At 41.8% G+C, this 22,487-nt stretch overlaps 1 protein-coding gene across 8 annotated transcripts in view; it reads left to right on the top strand.

Moving 5' to 3' along the window:
- Window positions 1-22,487, top strand: part of zmiz2 (zinc finger, MIZ-type containing 2) — a 37,052-nt gene that overhangs the window by 4,323 nt on the left and 10,242 nt on the right. For 5 of the 8 annotated variants that reach the window (XR_013503191.1, XM_078271007.1, XM_078271012.1 and 2 more), the window contains exons 2-12: window positions 4,292-4,393; window positions 8,017-8,134; window positions 9,008-9,210; window positions 10,826-10,994; window positions 12,961-13,164; window positions 13,827-14,039; window positions 15,905-15,988; window positions 16,103-16,280; window positions 18,881-19,022; window positions 21,236-21,314; window positions 21,605-21,736. Coding sequence is in view for 7 of the 8 variants with exons in the window: in XM_078271007.1 (XP_078127133.1) it covers window positions 4,344-4,393; window positions 8,017-8,134; window positions 9,008-9,210; window positions 10,826-10,994; window positions 12,961-13,164; window positions 13,827-14,039; window positions 15,905-15,988; window positions 16,103-16,280; window positions 18,881-19,022; window positions 21,236-21,314; window positions 21,605-21,736 (1,572 nt within the window). In the remaining variant the exon portion in view is untranslated. Of the gene's footprint in view, window positions 1-2,376; window positions 2,485-4,291; window positions 4,394-8,016; window positions 8,135-9,007; window positions 9,211-10,825; window positions 10,995-12,960; window positions 13,165-13,826; window positions 14,040-15,904; window positions 15,989-16,102; window positions 16,281-18,880; window positions 19,023-21,235; window positions 21,315-21,604; window positions 21,737-22,487 lie in introns of those variants that run through there. The other 3 variants (XM_078271010.1, XM_078271013.1, XM_078271008.1) reach the window with 2 other exon arrangements.

Genomic DNA, 22,487 nt, shown 5'->3' with positions numbered 1-22,487 from the left:
TGTCCTATCAATTAAAGGCATTTAAGCCCAGAAAATAATCTTCAAAGAAACGTCAGAAGTGCCTAAAAGAACTGCAGAAAAAAGCATCAAATGTCAGGAAAAAAAACCTTTTTAAAAGCCTCAAAAAGCATCAAAAGCGGAAGAAATGCGTCAGAATCACCCACTTAAATCTTGATTGGCCGACTGCACATTCAAATCAAATCATTCAACAAGCATTCACCGACGGGGGCAAGAGAACGACAACGTCCTTTATCATACGAAGATTCCCAAACAGGCAACTGGGTTGTTATGTTTACTTGCCCGATGTGGCGTTTTACTTGCCCCGGGCCATTAGGCAACCTTATTGTTGAACCCTGAGTGTGCAACAATTTTTTTTATTAACAAATAGGGTTGGGCACCGAAACCTGGTGCTAATATGGCACTGGGGCCTTAACGACCGGTATCTACCGGACCGAATAGCAACGCAGATTTCAGTGCCTCATTTCGGTGCCACTTAAATGTCTGCGCTGCTCTCTGATGCTCCGAAACAGACGTTAGAGGCAACAGAAGCATCGCTGCACGTGACACTTGACAGCAGGTAACGTTAGCCTACCGTTAGCTAGTAGCTGGCTTAAACACGGTTAAAATGACAGCCAAACGGTGTAAAGTGTGACTTTATTTCACTTTAGAGGATTCCAACAGTGGGACATAACAGTTACCACGAAATAACTTTGCCTAAACAAACTTCTACAATTGATTTGAATCAGGAACTTTCTGATCAAAAGATGAGTGTACACAAAATTAAAAAAGAGGTTTGATACCCAGCCCGAAGGCGATCCTCAACATAAATTTAATCTGCATTTATTTAGATACGTCTCAGTCCTTTTTTAAGCCAGAAAGCAAAACATTTGCGGATTTGAGTTTCCTTAAAATGGGAATTAGCTTTTTCTGTTTTTTTTTTTTAATTATTGTAAACTGAATATATTTAGGTTTTTGGGCTGTTGGTCAGACTAAATAAGAGATATAAAGACTTCACCTTAGACTCTTTTATCCAGTGTGTCTTGACATTTTATAGAATCAAGAAAAGAATCATTGGTTGAATCCTTTCTGCATCAGTATTTGATTGCAACCTTAACCTAATTAAAACAGTTGGTTCACACAATGTGCAGACAATTGTTCCTTGGTATTATGTAGAGCTGCAACGATTACCCAATTGGTTAGCTAACTCTGCAACTATTTACAGAATCAAATGTCATTTTTGTTCAAATGTTTGATTATTCCAGACTTTGCTGCTTCATTTTGGACTCTAAAGTCGCACAAAACAAGAGGAAATCCTTTTCAGGCTGTGGGAAATTGTGATTGGCATTTTTGAATGGTTTTCTGACTGTTCATAGACCAACAAATAAATCGATTAATTGAGAAAATAACCGTAACAGTTGCAGCCCTAGTATTATTTGAAAAGGCAAATTAGAAATAAGTTAATAAACTTGAATCAGACCTTCTCTGTTATCTGTTTCATCTGCTTTTTGTACAAAAAGCTGGAATCGATCAAACAAAACAGCGTTTGTAGTGGCTGAAAGCAGAGGGTCAGCTGAGGGTTGATTGAGCGCCTCCAGTGTTTTTTTGCTGTCAGTGTGATGGCATTCGCTGAGATGTAAGAGGTGAAGGGCGGGAAGATAAATTTGAAGTTGGATTGAAGAGTTGCGGGTAAAGAAAAGCTCAGAGGTCAAAAGAGGCAAAGAGTGTGAGAGAACAACGTGTCTCAGTTGTACCATTGCAGGTACAGTCTGTGCTGCTTGTGATAGAGGCCCACTTTTTGCATGTCCTTCGCCCTTTGTGTGGTTTAGCTGCTCAGCTGTGATGGAAGTTACAAAGTGCTGTCTGGAGGCTGACAATGTCTTTTGATAGGAGGGAAATAAGAGGTGAATTCCAAGACTCTTATTGCAGATTCAGAATCAGAAAAGGATTTATTGCCAAGTAAATAAAGCACTTACAAGGAATTTGCCTTTGTTGTTGGTGCATCATATATATACATATTAAACGTTAATATGAAAGAAACAAACAATAAATACAGAAACAAATAACGCATATATAGAACTATTTACATTAAGAAAAACGGAGCTGATTTGATAGCTCCTCGCTTGAACCAGAAGTCGTTTGAGCCCTCTTTCGTGAAGGCTGTCTTACAGCTCTTATTCTTGTGCTGAGGATCAAGGATGAAGGATGGAGGAGGGATCTCTGAGGAGCTATGAGCGAGGATGGAGGATGGATCTCTGAGGAGTTATCAGCGAGGATGGAGGGATCTCTGAGGAGATATGAGCGAGGATGGAGGATGGATCTCTGAGGAGCGAGGATGGAGGAGGGATCTCTGAGGAGCTATGAGCGAGGATGGAGGAGGGATCTCTGAGGAGCTATGAGCGAGGATGGAGGAGGGATCTCTGAGGAGCTATGAGAGAGGAAACAAGAGCAGCCTTCCTGCCAATACAACTGAGTTACATAACAATGGTAGGGTAGAAATTTGGCATAAACAGCATTATTAATCTTATAGTCTGGCAGTGCTAGCTCTCGTAAGGTCTGGCTACACCACAGATGCATTCTGAGATGGGAGAAAAAAACGCTTTTGGCAGTTTGCATTTCTTTAAACCAATCACAATCATCTTGGGCGGCGCTAAGATCCGGACGCTGCAACGGTGGCTCTGCTAAATAGTCTCAGGATGGAACCCGCAAAAGAAAACGCCACATACAATAATAAATGAAGATAACTGTTGACACAATACAGTAACGTGAGCTATTAAATGATGGTACATGGTTAAACATAGTTTGCTCTTTCCAGTGTATCTCCGTGTGTACTTCGTCCACAGCAATCCCACCAATCATTCCCAAAACGTCCCAGTTAGAAACAGTGGCGGTTCTAGACCATTTCAAATGAAGGGGCCCGGCTGGACCCACATGCGATTTTAGTGGTACAAAATAAAAGCACAAGTGTTACATAGCACCAACCCTCCATAGATTGGGTTCTACAAAAGACTGATGATACATATAACAATAAACAAAGAAGAAGAATACTCATTTAGTGTTGACTTACATTTTATTTATCACTGCACATGAATAATATCCCCTCTTTGTAAAGATGGGGTTAAACATGAATGAAAATATTTGCCACAGTTAGGGGGGCCAGAGGGGGGGGTCGAGGCTTAAAATTAAGGGGGCACTGGCCACCCCATCCCCCACAATCATTTACCGAAAGAACCAAGCAGGCCTGCCTTGTTGCACCATCCACATTTTATTTAAAACTTGCTATTTTTCAGTGTGTAGCTTGCTAGCTCGAAGTTTGTTGTTTGCCACCATGGGATGTCAGGCAATGGACTTCTTTTGATCCAGAGTACTGATCTTGAAACCCTTTTTTATCGATGCTTGAGTATGAATGAATGGTAAGCTGACAAATCTGCTGCATTTGAATCAAAATCATAATGATCCGGGCTGCTCTAATTGCAAATCAATGATCCCCAACAATGCCAAGTAAATGTGGTCTTCAATACTCTGAATTGAATATTATAACAGAAGAACATTTACTCAATTATATGAGAACTCTTTAGGTGGTATCATAGAACAGTCTAAGGTCTTTTAAAAGCCTAAAAGATTTAGGGCTTTTAAGAAAACATTCGGGGCTGTAGCCCCAGAAGCCACGCCCCTCCACTCTCCCCTGCACAACATGTGGGGTGTCTGACCCAAATCTGCAAAAAGGAAACCAAACAGAGGACATGAGGGGGTGTATGTCAGGGAGGTCGGAAAATGAGCTTGTCACTGTCAGATAAAGAAAATCATTAGCGGGAGTGGGGATGAGGAAAATGTAGGAAAATAGGGAAAACATCTGGTATTGAAGGAGGGAGAGTGGCGGATAAAAATGTAGGGGTGTTATCAAATGAAGCAAATCGCAGAACAAGATGATTCCTCTCAGCGGCAGAACAAGTGTCGGTGTGCTGCTGAGAGAAGACTCTGCCTCTTCACATCTATGTTCTCTTAAATTCCTTTTGAAATCAGCAAGCTAAATTTAGCTTCCAGCACCCTTCCCTCCCCCCTCCTCTGAGAGGTATCAGAGCTACAGCAGTCAGCGATAGGCTAACGTTTTGATGTGCGTGCGCACACACACACACACACACACACACACGCACACAGATTAAAGCGAGTGGCTCTGAGTGGGAGGGCACTGTGTCTTTGTGCACACAGTGTGGGGTATGGTGATGATGAATTGTTGCTGTGCAGCAAATGAGCTCTAAGTAACTGTCTTTATGTGTGTCTTTCTCCCTCTTAGGGCTGCATCTTAAGTACAGTGGGGGCTCTCTGATGATCCCCCCGTTCATCCGATGAACCACCTCAACTCCATGAAACCTTCCCTGCCTCCCAATCCACAAAGGTACACACACACACACACACACACACACACACACACAGTCCACAGATGAACCATGTGACACCCTTGGTTTGTTGTCCACTCCTGTGGTCTGTATCACACAGTCAGGCTCTCTTTAGGTCACCTGGCTTCCAAGTTTACATCCAGATGTTGTAAGTTTGCACAAAAAAGATGCCATTAAATGTATATTTCCATCCACAACTGTTATGCAAATATTGGGCTGCACAGTGTGCTTTCTTATTGATCTTGTGTGTTGTGTTTAGGGCTGTCCCAAATACCATTTTTCCATTTTTTTTGTGTGCATCGAAGCTTCGGTACTAATGAACAGCGACTATTCGATCGCTGCAGGATTGTGCGGTGGTGGGAGTGTCACTTAGATGGCTCATTGTGTGACGTGACGTTGTGTTCTTTAACCCGCCCAATGTAGCACAAGTAGAATATATTTCATAATTATTGTTTTCCGTTATTGTCAATCCGTCTCAACTTTGTTACAGTATTGAAGGAAAACAAAAAAACTAATATTCAAATCACAATATTGAAAATCGAATACCTACAGAACGAAAATTCAGATCCAGCCCTAGTTGCGTTAACTCAACTATACGTTTTTCTACGGATCAATTGATTGGCATTGATTTAAAGCTCGTAACACCTGGTTAATTTTGTCCTGTGGCAACTCCAACAACGTTTGTTCAAACAGGACTACCACGTTCTCAACAATGTTGACAAAAAGGCAGTGTTACTTTGTGCAATTCTATGAGCCGATGTCTGGAGGATGCAGCAAATAATGTGTTTATTCTGCAGCAAAGCTCAGTTTTACAGTATATCCCAGCTCAGTCTCATTCAAGACTATAATCAACCTATCCACAACATACAACAAATACTACTGCAGTACGATTCCGAACAAACGCACTACAGTCTAGAAGAGATGTTTTGACCGCAGCCAGATCATTGATTGCTCAGGCAATTAATTAGCTGTGACCCCCCCTCGAACTGCACTTCAAACGACAACCGATCTGGCAGAAATTTGGCTCCGATACTGCCTAAAACGCTGGTATCGGTATCCACTCGCTCGCTGTGAATGATCTGCACTAAAGGCTGGGCTCAATCGGACAGTTACACAGACAGGGAAATGAACGTTGAGGGAGCAGCGGCACTATTTTCACAATCGAATGTTAAAGTGCCCATATTGTGGAAAAACACTTTTTCTGGGATTTGGGGTGTTATTTTGTGTCTCTGGTGCTTCCAACACGCATACAAACTTGAAAAAAACAAAAAACATCCACGCTTTCTACGTCACTAGCCGAGACGAGGTGGCTAACCGTAGCATGCTAGCGCTAGCATGCTAGCTCGTTCTCAATGGCAAAACACTGCTACAACACACACTAGTTCTGTCTACAAAAGAACTACTTCCATGTCCCTGTTCTGCAGGTATTCCACGCAAAGTTGGAAGTGCGCCCTCGTTTAGAAGAAGTCTCCCAGCTAATCCTGCCTTGTACTGACTGAAGTTGGAGAAATAAACTAGCTAGTAGTCCTTACCTAGCTACTGCGCATGTGCGACTGACGACAAAGATGGAACAGAAGTGAGAGGTCTCACTCTGTAGCTAAAACAGAGAGCTCAACACACAGGGTGAAAAGAGGAGCTGCAGCAATGTGCAGTACAACAAAAATATGGTGTTTTTTGAAAATTAAACCATGTAAACCTCTTCTGATATAACCTCAGAGAAAAATGAGCATAATATGGGCACTTTAATATTTGAATGTCTTGTTTTTGTTTAATATGTATCCACATTTAGACTATTCGTTGACAGCCCTAGTGCCACTGCTAAACTTGTAGTTGTAGAGGTACGAGAGAAAAAAAAGAAATGGTTTGGTTTCCAAAGAGAAAATGAATGAATCAAACAGCTTTGAATCCTTAATTACAAACTCTAAAGGCAATCGACTGTTGAGTGTCCTCTGTTCAGCCTTTTTTTTTTTGGAAGCATCTCGGTTGGGTTTACTCGAGCCAAAACACACTTTAATTGAGTGCAGCCACAAAGCCTGTTGACTGCTCCATTTCTCTCCAATAAACCATGAGAGCAGGAGACGTGTTGCCAACTCTCTGACACGACATGCAGCCCCAGAAATGGAGCTGATTGTAAAAAGAAACAGAAAAAGCAATGCAGTTAAATTCAATCTTTTGATCTTATGATTCTTTCCCTAGGAACTGTGAAAAATGGACAGTAAAATATAAAAAAAAACAGTGGGTACAGATGTCAAAATGACGTAATGCTGTGGCAGTTTTCTGTTAGAGAAATGGTTCAGAAGGAGGAAGCAGAGGGTAACCTCAACTGTCAGATGAATAAACCATGCTCAGGTTAATCGTTAGCTCACCGAGGTGTAAATGATGTATTGATGACCTCTTACTCGGTACTGTCTCTGTGCTACTGCAGTACAAATAATCCCTAATAAGGTGCTTAAACACCTTTTTTGTTTTTAATGAGGAAATAATAAAACATTGACTGATTAGAGCTAAAAAGATGTCAACTATTAAATGAATCCCCAACTATTTAGATAATCGGTTTGAGTAACAAATTCTCTGATTGCTGCTTCTTAAATGTGAATATTTTTTTAGTTAATTCACTCTATGTCACTATGTGATAGTAAACTGAAAATCTTTGAGTCTTGGAGGCGTCATCTTCAGCTTTGGGACAATGTTTTCATTATTTCCTGACACTTATATATACGATATAAACTATTAAAGGTGCTCTAAGCGATGTAACGCGTTTTTTAGGCTACAACATTTTTTGTCACATACAGCAAACATCTCCTCACTATCTGCTAGCTGCCTGTCCCCTGAACACACTGTAAAAAAAAGTGGTCTCTGTAGACCGTCCAGGCTCTACAAACGGCAACAAAAACAAACTGCGCCAACCTGAACCACCAAACATAACAAACGGTCTTCCAGCCAATAACCGACAAGAAGGATTTGGGGGTGGGGGTTGGGGGGATTAGTGCACGGTAGCACGGAGGGGGAGGGGACGGGATGAGGAGGAGGGGGGAGCGAGCTAGCCTCCGTTTTGTTTAAAAATACTTTGAACGTCAACAAGAAGTAACGTCACCCAACATCGCTCAGAGCACCTTTAATAGAGACAATAATTGGAACATTGACCCATAATGGAAGTGATTACGTGCGTACAGTACGATCTGCGAGAGCTGCGAAGATTAACCATTATTTGTCAGTTTTTTAATTAATCGCCAACTATTTTCATAATAGTTTTGAGTAATTTTTTTCATGAAAGTAAGACACTTTCTCTGATTCCAGCGTCTTAAACGTGAACATTTTCTAGTTTCTTCTCTCCTCTGAGACAGTAAACTGAATATCTTTGAGTTGTGGACAAAACAAGACATTTGAGGACGTCATCTTGAGCTTTTGGGAAACTCCGATCCACATTTTTCACAATTTTCTGACATTTTAGAGACCAAACAACTGATCCATTCATCCAGAAAATAATGCACAGATTAATTGAGAATGAAAATAATCGTTAGTTGCAGCCCTAACTGTGATACCGTTGTTGATATCTGGATGAATGCGCCCTCCTGAACCTTCCTAACCATCCCAGTAACTCGGCTTCATCTCCTTTCTGCAGCAGCGACGGCCCCTTCCTGAATGACCCAGTCTCCTGGCAACCAGGCACCAATCAGCACCCAGGATCTCTCTCTGTAGTAACCACAGTGTGGGGCGTGACCAATCCCACACACAGTCAGGTAACACCAACACGTCTCAGCACCCAGGGACATTTAGCATTTTTTTCTCCTCCTGTTTTGCGTCATGTAACGACACAAAGAAAAGCTTGTATTTATTTATTATTTAAGTGAAATCAAGGCTCATATGACATTGGAAAAAAAAAACATGTTTTTGCCTGTAATGTCTCGCCTTTAAAGAAAGTTACCAAAGGAGAAGATGGCTGTTTCTCTCTGATGTGACTGATTTTGAACACTTAGAAGCTGCTCTTAAAGCTCACTCCTACGCTTCAGTGTAAGTAGAAGTGAGCTGCCTAATTGCTTCAGTTGGCACATTAGAGCATTTTTAACTTATTAAATATGCTCCCAAACTTCTCAGATTGATACGTATGTGTTCCTACTTATAAGTGTAGGAGTAAAAGCATTTTATCGACGTGGGAAACCTCTCCTTCAGGATGTAGGACGAGAGCTGCAAAGGTTATTATAAGGGAAGAACAAACGTGTGCACATTCTGGGATGTTTGGAAATATTACACGCACAACATTCAATTTGCTGCTGGGACGCAAGTCAGGGCCTGATCAACCCTGGCTGGGTCGCATGGCAGAGGGTGTCTGATGTTGCGAGACCCGAAACACCTGATGACCCCATGTAGGGCTGGGCGATATGGAGAAAATCAAATATCACGATATTTTTGACCAAATACCTCGATATCGATACCGCAACAATATTGTAGTGTTGACTATTGGTGCTTTTACAAAATATTTACACAATGAGATTTTTGATAAATAATCATCAGTAATGTGGATAATGTCATCTCTCTCTGATTGACTTCACTTGTTATGGTTCATATGTTGGCACTGTTGACTGAGGTGACGCCTCTCTCTGTTTCCCATGTAGGTGTTTGGGGCACCCATGGGTCCGGGTGAGGGCTCTGGCGGTCACATGATGCCTGGCGGCAGCCCCGGTATGGGTCCTGGCATGGGCTCCCAGTATATGGGCCAGCAGTCATATGGAGACGCCGTCTCTAAGGGCTACGGCCAGCCGGTCATGTACGGACGTCCCAGTGCTGCTTACAACCAGTCCTCGGGCTACGGTGGAAGGTACACTGCTCCTCTGGTCACTAAATGTCAGCTGCTGTGAATTTAACACTAAGTTATACTTTCAATATGACTTAAAATGAATATATATATATATATGAATATAACTTGTCGTAGGATCAAGTTCTTAAAGTACAGTTGAGGCTGATGGGAATGTCATTAATTCTGCAGGTGTTCATACAATTAAAGTATTGGACAAATTGGAAGTTTGACCTAATGATGCAACTAGATTGAGTCAGTTAGTAATAATCACCAAAGTGATTTAAAATTCATCCTCTGGGGAACATGAACGTCGGAAACCAAAATGAATGACAATCTATCCAATATTTGTTGAGATATTTCACTAAAAAGCCAAACGTTTAACCTTATGGTGGTGCTACAGGAAAAGTTGGAAGATCACTCAATTCAGTAGGATTCATCCTCTGGGGAACATGTATATCTGTTCCAAATTTCATGGCAATCCATCCAATAGTTGTTGAGATACTTTATTCTAGACCGCTGCCATCTCTAACGCTACGTTTACACGTGGCCGGCTATTTTCATAAATGGACATTTCAACCTCAGAAATAACATCGTGCACAGCTGTCAGTTTTCAGAAAAGTGTTTGTTTACACGTACCCGTGTATATATGCCGTCAATGCCGTTAAGAGCGTGCCAAACCTGTAGGTGGCAGTGTAACGAGAAGCTCAAGCACACGTTAGCCAATCAGACTCCCGGAAATGGCAACAACGGCAACGAATCACTTCCTCACTCTTCTCTTCCTCACTTCCTCGGCTGCCTAAACCTCCGTTTGTCTCAGTTTACATGCAAACAAAGTTTTCCAAAATCTCCACTCTGGCCGGAGTTTTAAAACGGACTCAAATTCTCCGTTTGCGTGTAAACGAAGGGCACAAACGAAGGGAAATGTCTCCGTTTTTCAAAATAACCACGTACGTGTAAAAGGGGCCTAAAGCCACTCTGCTAGCACAGCTAAAAACTCACCTGTCACAGCTCCACGAAATTCCAACTTTAGAGTCACAATGCTGCCTCTTGCACTCAATTGTTTACAGTTTGTTGCTGCACACGGTTATACTTTTTCTTTGTAGTTTGGAATGAGCTCTGTGGATTTTTTTTAAGGTGGAAAATGCTCCAGATACCTGTTTCACCTGGTAGTCTTTGACAATCAATCGCCCAACAAAGGAGACACCCAGGCAGAGAAATGCTCATTATGTGGCAATAGTTTAACAACATAAGAGCCATTTACAGCAATTAATGTTATTTCTAGGAGCACATAAACATAATTAACACCTATTTGGAGAATAATTCACAACCTTGAGTTTCCTGTTGCTTTAACACTGAGCGTTTTTTTTTGTAAGCAACATACATTCTCATGCGTTGCTTTGATCATGAAAGAAAATGGAAGGTATAAAATGGAAATGAGTTTGATAATTGAACAGTGTTGTTATGTAGCACAATGCTTTGTGTCATTTCTGCGGGGTTTTAGCATCAACATATGTCAGCGTGGCTGCTCTCACCCACTGCTCTGACTCACGCTCATGACGAAACCACACACACTCGCACGCTCATTTCACTTAGTTCACCGCCCACTCATCTCCACGTCTTTCTCTCCTTCTTGCAGTTACTCTGGTAACAGTGGAGGTGCCGGTATGGGCGTTCGTCCTCCCTCAGACTTCACTCAGGCTGCTGCCGCTGCCGTTGCCGCCGCCGCTGCCACAGCAACTGCCACTGCTACGGCAACTGTCGCAGCAATACAGGAGAAGCAGAACCAGGAGATGAACTATGGCCAGGTAAACGTGTCGGTCTGTACGGGAGCCTGGGATCTTTTAACCCTATCCTGAGTCATTTTATTCATCTTTTTTATTTTATTTTTATTTATTTTTTTTGCCCAAAAAATAGATCCGGTGCCGATCTAGCCTGTCCATGTCAGTTGTCGTTGCAGATTAACATGTTTGAAACCTATTCTGGCATTTTTTTTATTGTTTTGTTTGACATCATAATAACAGTATCTCTGCACAGGATGTCTTCAGTTTCCAGTCACAACTTGGGCCAGTGTGTATAAAGCCATTCAGAGTCATTTGTTTGTCTGAGTTGCATCAAAATGTGCATATTTTTCCCCCTTCTTAGAACAAAAAAGTAGTTTTTTCTTTCTTCAACAGTCAGAAAACAACAACAAAAGCTGTCCACGCAAGCACTGTTTAAAAAAAGAATCTCTGTCCAATTCCTAACCTAAGTTTTTGGTACGAGTTTATTGACTCATAAGTTAAAGTTCAGGACAGTTGTTGAGACAGGCTTTACGCACGCCGGCCGGGTTTGGAGGTGTGACGTTGGGTTGCAGGGCCGTGGGAGGGGTGCAAAGCAGAAGCTGTTTTTTCTGCTGCTTCCACAGATTCATGACACATGTTTCTTATTAACAGCAGAGACATGACCTCATTTGACACGGCTCTCTCTTGCCAGACTATTTACTCCCCAGAACTGTTTACAAAACGAGAGTCACTGTAGGAGCTTCGCGAACACTATCATCATTTCTTTTTCCACTTCAAGATTCAATACTTTATTGCCATACAACTCGGTGCAAGTTGCTAGGGATTTTCTTCAGTGTGCTCATGACCGGACATCAACAAAGACACAAAAAAGACATAGAAAATATATATATATATATATATATATATATATATTCAAATGAACAAAGCAAACCCAGGTTGTACATCATCATGCGTCTAAATGTGCCTGTACATATTTATTCATTAATGCTGACAATGCTACATCTTTAGAAGAAGAAACAACTGGTTCTGAGGTTGTATTTATTGAGACGTGGAAATCAGTCCAAACTGGCCAAACCTTTGGTTCATCTTTGGTTCTACTTTTAGACCGAGAAGCAAAAGTACTGACTTTCCTAACTTGTGAGACGACTCCTGTCTTTAGGAGATTTCAAGGAGAGAAATTCAGTGGGAGGAGAGCTTTTAAATAATAAACTATGCGGTTATTAAAAGATAGATTTGCCAATAATGAAATCATTTTGACTGACAGTGTGCGGGATGCAAAAGAGAGCGAATGCTCACTCTGCATAAACCAAGGTCCTTGCAACCTTAAGGGGGAAAACAAACTTGATGATTTGGGTCTGCAACACTGTATAATTTAACAGTGACAAATCCAACTTCTCCTCAGCTGAAGTGCAGAGTCATTCATTTACAAACGGCTCACAGTTAAGTTGTGGAGAAACAAGCTGCATTCAAGCGTTTTTGACATAATAGACACACCGTTTCGCCAGCTGTAAGGAAACTGCATTAACAGGAGGTGTAGTTGGAACGCGAGTTGTCCATTTGCAACCTGATCACTGATCAATATTTTACAATCTATGCAAGATGCAGCACTAATACAGGGAGTGTACGACAGTGATAGAGCGTACTAGGCAAAGTAAATTGTGTATATGTTTAATTGTGTTTATTTACAGTCTGCCGTGAATGGCTTACTGTTAAAAATCCTTATTGATCCTCTACTGTATAAGATTTGGACCTTAGATGTTGGGGGGGGTTAAAGAACACAACAGGATGTCACACAAATGGGCCATTTAGGTGACACTCCCACCGCCGCACAGCTCTGCGGCAGATCGCTTTTTCTGGACTGAACGTGCCTTTACAGCTTTTTAATAACTTTATTTTCTCTGACACACTGTTCACACTCCTGTACTTTGTGTCAAATACCCAGTGAGCTTTGTTTTTTACCCCTGCTGTTGTATTTCCCTTTCCCTCCCAGATGGGTGGAGCATCCTCTTACAGCACCCAGTTCCTGTCTCACGCGGGCCCCCGCGGCCCTCCAGGGATGGTCTCTTCCAGGCCGGGACCTCCACCTCCCGGCGGAGGCCTGTATCCTTCTCACCCTGCCCAGGCTCAGAAGATGGCCCAGCACGGAGGTTATCCTGGGCAACAGCAGGGGCTCAAACGGCCTTTCCATTCAGAGGTCAGTGAGGGGGCGTTTCCTCATACATTGAAAATGCAGAAGGCTGACACACTTCTTAAAATCTTATTAGATGATCTCCCTGCACTGGTGTGGTTTCCTCAAGCCAACAGAAAACGCACTGCTCACATTTATAAAAAGAAAATATAAGTATAAACCACTTCCTGTTTGATGGCATCAAATGCCAGCTGGGCTCTGACTGGATGTCTTGTTTGAGAAGTTACAACAAACTGGAGAGAAGTTATAAGCATCGATTCGTCAATTAACAGGAAACACTAAATACACATTTTTCATCATTTTCTGACATTTTATAAACAACTAATCCATTTATTTGCTTCCGTAAATGTGGAAGTTATTATTCCACCGTGTTTCATCACTATGTTTAATACTTCATTGCACTGCCAGATTGTTTACAATGTGTCATTGCTCTGCTCAGTATTTATTTTTTGGGGGGGGCTGAATGTTGGGCAGTTTTCGTTAAATGTATGGTTGACATGATTTTACCTTAACACATAATTGAGGAGAAGTGCAACAACATGTGTATGTGGCAACAAAGCAGTGAGGTGACTCAGTGTTTGAATTGTAATTTGACCCGTTTCCTTCTGTTGCTTGGGTTTCTCAATAAACTCTTATACGCCGGTAACTTTTCCTATCTGTGTGTTCAGGGTTTTCCAGTGCAGCAGTACGGCTCTGGTGGGATGTCGGGGTACCCTACCCAGCCTCTGCAGTACCCCACTGGTCCACAGCAGCGATGCCCCCCCTCACCCTCTTACCCCTCCAGTCGGATGCCTCTCATGGGGCAGTACACTTCTGGATCTCACAACCCGGCACAGTTCCCCCCAGGAGCCGGCCAGCCCAATCCTCCACAGTATTATAAGGTAGTCCACTTCCGTTTCCTTTCATAAAAACGGAGCCTGGCTGGTGCCGGACGTCTGAGGCCGACATCGATATTTGAGTTTCAGTTTAGTTTATTCATGAAACAGTTTAAAAGACAAGTACAATCATAACAAATAATGCAGATATGTGAAATGGGACACCCTGGTAAGCTATGTCAAGCTTGTATATGGAGGCACAACTCTTGATTGATTGATTGATTAAAATGAAAAACAAAACCAAAATGATATAAAGTACACACATTCTACAGAAACAGTAAGCTGCTATGGGCCTCAAACGTGCATCCAAAATAACAAATCAGCCAAAATTCTGTTTAAAAAAACCCCATAACAATAGCTAGTAGTTCATAGTATAGTTCAGTAGCAATCCCTTAAAGTTTGTTATTCAAATATTTGTAAGTTGGTAAAGATTTATTTATATGAAACCTTTCAAAAGTTACAAACCGCTTCACGATGAAAGCAATTACTGAAAAAACATTTTGTAAACAGTCGAGCGAAACAAAGTCAAGAGAATCAAATGTTGGAGCAACAAAATAGATTTTACAAAACATAAATCGCTAACCAAAAAAAGCTAAACATAAGTTAAGAAAAGTTTCGGCTTCTCAAATATGACGATTTGCTGCTTTTCTTAATCTTATGTGATAAACTGAATATCTTAGGGATTAGAAAGTTGGTTAGAGCTGCACCGAGTATTATCTTGGTAATCGGATTATCGTTTTAGTACTTTTTTAAGTAGAAAAGACAAACTTTTGCAGGTTTCATGCGTCCTAAATGTTAGAATATCATGCTTTCCTTTGTCATACATGATAATAAAATGAATAGCTCTGGAGGCCTGATAAAACCCATGGAAAAGTACACCGTTGTATTATATTATGTTTCACCATTTCCTGACATTTGTATTGACAAATCAATCAAACACAATGACTTAGTCTTATAATTGTTGAACTTCATGGTAGAGGAGTGCATTGGGATTGAGATCCCGCGGGTCCCTCAGGACCCAACACAAATATCGCGGGAGCGGGCGGTGTTAACAGGGCTGTGGCTGGGAGCGGGCGGTGTTAACAGTGCTGTGGCTGGGAGCGGGCGGTGTTAACAGGGCTGTGGCTGGGAGCGGGCGGTGTTAACAGGGCTGTGGCTGGGAGCGGGCGGTCCAAAAATAGACAGCTGGTCCCAGGATTTAGGAGCGCTGCTCCTGATCAGTGCTGTAACTGACTGTTAGGTTCGCCTAGCTAGGTTTCGTTAGAAAATCAGCAACGCTCACAGTGCATCCAGTTAAACAGCAGCCAAACGCTTTATTAACACTCCTCTACTCCCCAGTCCTTCAGAAAAATGCAGAGTTTTTTTGTGATTGTTTTGGGCTAAAATCCTTGATTATGCGTCACGTTTTCTTAAAAACTGCGATGGAATATGCGGGATATTTATGCAATTTTATGAGATGAAATTGCTGAAACTGCGGTGTCATCGTGGCTTCATGGCGGGGTTTGCAGCTTTTCGATGATGTTCACGTCGCGTAATTACATCACATAACGTTCCCATGGCAACAGGGGAAAATGGCTGCTCTTGTGTGAAGTAAACACAACATTTTTTCTGCTAAGATATATGTGACTTTTTTGCAACGCAAATGCGGAGATTATGAAATCATGCGAGCCCCGCATATTTCGCGCGGAAATCGGCAATTTATGTGGCAAAAGTGCGGCATATTTGAAAAAATGCGGGATTAAAAAAACAGTCCCGCGCAGGGCTCTACTTCTTGGCATACAGATCTAATTTCTTCAACACTGTTGAACTCTTTGGGGTCCAGATGGATGGAGCATTAGCTGAGTGTCTGGTTTCCTGTCTGTGTTTTCCAGTCAGAGCCGTTCAATGGTCAGGGCAGTCTGCCACCTGGAGGAGCCGGAGGATACAACGCCTTCACGCAGGCTGCAGTCAACGGGGTAAGTCATGTATGCCTAATAAATGACTATGGAATAACACAGAGAACTATACCGTAAGGTGCTTTTTAAGGAGATACTTTGGAGTTGTAAACACCCCTTATCTTCGTCTCTCAGCCAGGTCGGGGTGGAGTGATGCCCGGATATCCCAGCTCCCCGATGGGAGGGAATCCCACGCCTCCGATGACACCCGGGACGTCCATACCTCCCTATCTGTCCCCGGGCCAGGACACGAAACCCCCGTACCTCCCACCGGACACCAAACCCAACATCAACACCCAGCAGATCTCTACAGGTGAGACACGACTCTGCAGTAAACGCACCACAGAAAGCAAAGAAGATGTTCTGACGCCCTTTAGTCGGTGTGTCTACATGCAATCTTCTCTCTCTCTCTATATATATATATATATATATATATATATATATATATATATATATATATATATATATATATATATAAGCAGTAAGCGGTTTTCTTAAACGTCATAAAAACGTTATTGGATTAGACAATCGCAGAAACCTACGACAGCGTATTAGGGCCTTTTGTAGGAAAAATATACAGTATATATTACGGAGGCAGGGGTGGGGGATAATATTCAGAGAAAAAACTCTGAATTTGTGAGATTAAATATGCAAATTTACAAGACAAAAAACTGAGATTATAAAGTTATAAATTAGCTTTGGACGGATCACATATCATGTTGCTCATCACAGCCACACACAGGTTACCTGTAAGCTATTATAATAAAAAAATGTGGTGCTTCAGGCCAGGCTTAAGAAAAACAAACTGATGTCGCGTGCAACCGTAACCTCGTTACCCGGAGTTTATGAAGACACCGTGTGAGGGCGCCCGGATAGCTCAGTTGGTAGAGCGGGCGCCCATATATAGAGGTTAACTCCTCGACGCAGCGGGCCCGGGTTCGACTCCGACCTGCGGCCCTTTGCTGCATGTCATTCCCTTCTCTCTCCCCTTTCATGTCTTCAGCTGTCCTGTCTTTAAAAAAAAGAAGACACCGTGTAAAACGCACAGAAACGGTCCAAAAGGAGATGTAAGCAGAGCAAGACGTTTGAAGTGATTCACAATTTTTCCTGGAGCTGCGTGAACTGTTTTCAACACTTACTCCCTTGTTAAATATGATTGCTATATTTTATTTGATTAGTCCATCAACTGCAGGCATGATCCACGGCGTTTGTGGTGATCCTGAAGCGATGTGGTTCCTTGGAAGAAAAGAAAATATTCAGACTTTTTGTGAACGTTGTTTTTTTTCTTAACGCTTGTGTTGTCTTCCCGTCGACCATGCAACTTTTGTTTTTTTTCTGGGTCAAAATTTCAAATTAAAACTTTTTTTGGTGACGTTTTTTCTCACTTTTTTTCAAAACATTTCGTCACTTTTTTTCTGATCTTTTTCCCAACGTTTTTGTGACTTTTTGAGACTTTTTTTACCCCCCCAATTTCTTTGTCACAAATTTGCTATGTTTTTGTCGATTTTTCGGCACTTTTTTTTGGAAGTTTTTGTTCTTTTTTCCAACGTTCTTTGATAAAAAAAATTTTTAAACGCTATAAAATTAAGTAACACACCCAAAATCAATGAAAGTAGTGAACTGATCATTTATTTTACTTGTAAAGAGCAGTGCTGTCAGTTAAACGCGTTATTAACGGCGTTAACGCAAACCCATTTTAACGGCGTCAATTTTTACGTTCAAACGTTCTTTTTGGCCTAGCAAACTGTAGTTTTTTTCACAAGCTGTTGCAACAACTAGTAACGTTAGAAAAACTACAACACCACACCGGATCTAGCTAGACCGGAAACAAAACAAAAGGCACGCCGCACACACTTGTTTGGGCTTGCGAGCCGGCCAAAGAGTAGTAGGCTAACGTCATGTTTTGAGTGGATGGCGAGCAAGAGACGCCGAAATGGATGCCAATAAGATTCTGAATGGAAAGTTTACTTTTAAAAAGTTGCCAAATGGTTCCATTGACAAGACCAAAGTGATCTGTGTGTTTTGTCGTTGTGAACTGAGCTATCATCGCAGCACGTCCAGTCTGAAATACCACTTGATGGCCAAGCACACAGCTGAGGGCCAAGCACTCGGCTGATGGCCAAGCCCCCTTGTCAAAGCCAGGCGACAAAAGCACAAAGCAAGCCGATCCACTTTTCCATGTTGATAAGAGCATTAAAATGAGAAAAAAAATGGGACAAAAAGAAATCAAGGGACATTTTAGAATAAATAAAAATGTGTGATTAATTGCGAGTTGACTATGACATTAATGTGATTAATCGTGATTAAATATTTTAATCGTTTGACAGCACTAGTAAAGAGTAATGGTTGTATGGAGCCATCCACGATATGTTTTTGGCCAATTTGGTTGAAAGAAACCCAAATTTCTGATATGGAAATTTTTTTTAAAATGCAACATGGAGGGTTAAAGAAACAAAACATGACAACAGCATTTTCACACACACGAGGAAACGACAATTAAGAGTCATTATGTAGTTCTTTGTATTTACTGAAAAGGTGACTGAAAACCCCAGAGCGCCTGTCTCCTTAGTAAAGGGCCTGCAGAGTGTTTTATTTATGGCTATTTGTGTACCTTACCATGATAAAACAACAATCAAATAAAGCTTTATTTCTTCTAGTAGCTGGAAAGCAGAAAACCTAACGTTAATAATAACAATTAATGACAGTCTTTCACCCTAATATCGATACTGGTTGCACCCAGTACTTCCTTATTTTGTGGATGAAGTTGTAAACGAGCTGAAGCAAACACACGATCCTGATAGATATCGTAGAGGAAGTCCAAACGCACGTTCCTGTAAAAGTGTCTCAGTGCTCGTGTGGAAAGTACCTGTGGTAGAAACGCACCTGAAGGCAGGGTCTTGTTTTTCATTAAAGGTAACCCGAGCGACGACCTGCGCCTGACGTTCCCGGTACGAGACGGCGTGGTGTTGGAGCCTTTCAGACTGGAGCACAACCTGGCCGTCAGTAACCACGCCTTCCAGCTGAGAGACTCCGTCTACAAAACGCTCATGTTGAGGTAGGAAGACTTTCCAATCCCACACCCTCGCCTCTTCTTCTTTGTTCGTTTGTTTGTTTTACCGCACACTTGTGTCGTTACTAATTACATAGACTACCGGTCAAAAGTTTAGAAATGTCCATTCCAGACAGAATACCAGCTGAGATCAGTTGCATTGTTTTTTTAATCAGGGCAGCAGTTTTCAGATTACATTATGTGTTTACATAATGTCAAAAGGGTTCTCGACTGTTGTAGAAAGAAGTGGCTGAAGAAACGCTTGACATCCATGCTTTTTGGTCTAAACGTCATACCCAAATTAAAAGTGGTACAGCTCCCATATACTTTGACACTCTGGGGTGTGCCTGACATCATTGGAAAGTTGATTGTTACAAGTGTCAGGGTGATTCTAGGCCTTACTGACACAGAGTTACAGAGGCTAGAATGGAGGGTTTTTATTTCCGTCCAAGTCATACATCTGTAAAATGAATACACTGCTCTAAACACATCCGATAGGGGACAGACAACACAAGGCCATAGCCACATGTCTCAGCTTACTACAGAAAAAATCCAGAAGCCAAAAGACTGACAAATTGATTTTATATGAATTATTTTCTACAGATATGTCGGTGCGTTTTTTTTTTATTTCCATTTGAAAAGTGCAAAGAAAAAAAGCCAAAAAACTACAACATACAACACTTCTCAAATACACAAATACACCCACATCAATCACCTTTCCAATGATATCAGGCACACCCCAGAGTGTCAAAGTATATGGGAGCTGTACCACTTTTAATTTGGGTATGACGTTTAGACCAAAAAGCATGGATGTCAAGCGTTTCTTCAGCCACTTCTTTCTACAACAGTCGAGAACCCTTTTGACATTATGTAAACGCATAATGTAATCTGAAAACTGCTGCCCTGATTAAAAAAACAATGCAACTGATCTCAGCCGGTGTTCTGTCTGGAATGGACATTTCTAAGTGACACCAGACTGGTAGTGTATGCACAAACTGTTGTTTCCATATTTTTAAGCCTTTGGCCTGTTGCATCTTTTCATGAGCTCCTCATCAGTGTTGATAAATGATGGTTGGTTTTATTTTCATAGGTTAAGTGTTGCAATCCCCATATGTGCACCATTCAGAGTCATCGCAGTGGGCCGCGCTCATTACACCGTGATGCACGCGCAAGAATCACTGTCAACCCGCACGGGGACTGCCGTTATTCAGACAGCTATATAGACTGTGTGTGTGTGTGTGTGTGTGTGTGTGTGTGTGTGTGTGTGACTTATTATGAGGTCTGTGAAGTAGTCCTTCTCATAACTGTCTCCGTGCTGTTCTTCTTTGCCGTTGACTGAGAGCGTGTAGTTGTAGTACTGCGAGTTCCCCACCTGTAATATATGAATGGCAAAAGCTAGGACAACAGAAATACTTGGAAATATAATTTAGTATTTATGTGTGTGTGCCTTGCTGTGTGTTTAAATGTGGACGTACGCCCTCTGTCCATGTTGCTGAAATACGTGCCAAAACACAGGATGAAAAGCGTTGCCACAGAGGTAGTTGTATTTGTATTTTGGTGTTAATAGAGGTAACGGACTATTTAGCTGTCAGAATAATAGGCCGTCTGACCTACGGCGAGGCAGCTCAGCTGCATGTCACTTTATATTCTTTCTACAGCGTCCGACTCACCATGCTGGATAAAGTGAAAGTCACTTTCCTTGTCAGTGTTTTTACCTCTGTGTTTAAATTAACAGGTCCGTTTGTTTTGAAGGGAAGGAGACCTCTGCGGATAATTTTGCTCCCGGTTTGTGTCGTTTGGATTGTTTAATTGATCGTCATTGCAATTATAAATGTGTTTATTTTTTTGTTTTAAATGTCTATAAATGTTTATGTGCATCAGGGCACCCCCTAGAAAACGAGATCTCAAGGGATTTTTCTTCAAATAAAGGTTCAAGATAATATCCTCTCCACTGTCATGATCTCCAAACTAGGCTTTTACTCTCTAAAGAATCATGGAGGCAGGAAAGGAACAGTGTTTTAAAGGAAATGTATTTGGGGATTGCCATTAAAAGGTTTTGTAACTCCGTCTGTAACATAAAATGTGGCTTCAGTGTGAATTCAGAGCTCTCTGTTTCCTCTTCCTGAGTGATATGAAAAACACAAGATAAAGAAAACAAGGAATGTTTGATAACCCCACCCAGTCTCTCCCTGAGCCTTGTGTTGTGTCGCCCCCTGCAGACCGGATCTGGAGTTGCAGTTCAAGTGTTACCACCACGAGGACAGACAAATGAACACTAACTGGCCTGCCTCTGTTCAAGTAAGCATCATCGGCCCTTCTTCACATTTTTATTGCTCGAGTCTTTGAGATGGCGCTCTCTCTCAAAGGGTTATATGGTTATTTTGGGCCTTTTGTGGCCTTCTTTTCCTAGATTGGGTTGAAAGTGTCCTCACTTGATGCTATTATTGACTGTTAATCTGTAATGTTGTGATAACTATTTGTATATTTTCAAGGATATTACTCACAGCAGTGTGTTAAAAGTCCACGTTGTAATACAGTTTTTTGGATTCAGCTGCTTAATTCTCTCCCTTTTTTATATCCTATATCAGGTGAGTGTCAATGCAACTCCTCTGTGCATTGAAAGAGGGGACAACAAAACCTCCCACAAGCCCTTGTACCTAAAGCCAGTGTGTCAACCGGGACGTAACACCGTACAGATCACAGTGACCGCCTGCTGTTGTGTAAGTAGCCTCTGAATGACACCTTCCAGTCTAATCCCAATTCTCCACCGGGCACGTCTGTGCTGCGTTCCGGCTGCGTTCCAGTTTTGTTCTGTCTTCCGCCACGCGTCATACCACACCGAGAGCGCCTCAGTAGCGGAGTGTCTTGCTGCCCGACTCCCAGATGTTATTGTCTCTACAACAGGGGTGTCAAACTCAATTTAACTTAGGGCAACACTGGTAAATTAAAAAAAATGTTAAGGGCCGGACATGTGATGTTTATTGACATTTTATTTACAGTTTGGTCCACATAAAGCCCTAAACAAGTTCCTTAGCCATCGTAGAATTCAGCAAATCAATAAATAAAAAAAGCATTTTTAATAACATTTTTAAATTCAGGCTACTACACAGCCGACGGTTTCATACCCTGACTTTGAAAACTCTCCGGTTGTGCAACTTGTGTGTGAATTTCTGAGTCTCAAAGTCGGTAAATCTGCTTTAAGTGTGGTGTAATTGCAGTTTGAAAACCATATCCAGTCTTTTTTGTGTGACGCACAACTACGCCGGCCAAAATCTATCGTAAACCTGAGTTGACATGCGGGCCGGATCAAAATTTGCGAGGGGCCGGATTTGGACCGTGGGCCTTGAGTTTGAAACGTGCTCTACAAGTACTTTAAAAAGAACAATCACATGTTTATTAAGCTAGTATCTACCTTCCACTCCAAGCACTCCTGCAGTTAAACTCCATGTCTTCTCTTTGAGAAGATCTGTG

Source organism: Sander vitreus, chromosome 16 (assembly GCF_031162955.1).
Source record: "Sander vitreus isolate 19-12246 chromosome 16, sanVit1, whole genome shotgun sequence".
NCBI lineage: Eukaryota > Metazoa > Chordata > Actinopteri > Perciformes > Percidae > Sander > Sander vitreus.
This window is presented reverse-complemented; position numbering and strand designations above follow the sequence as displayed.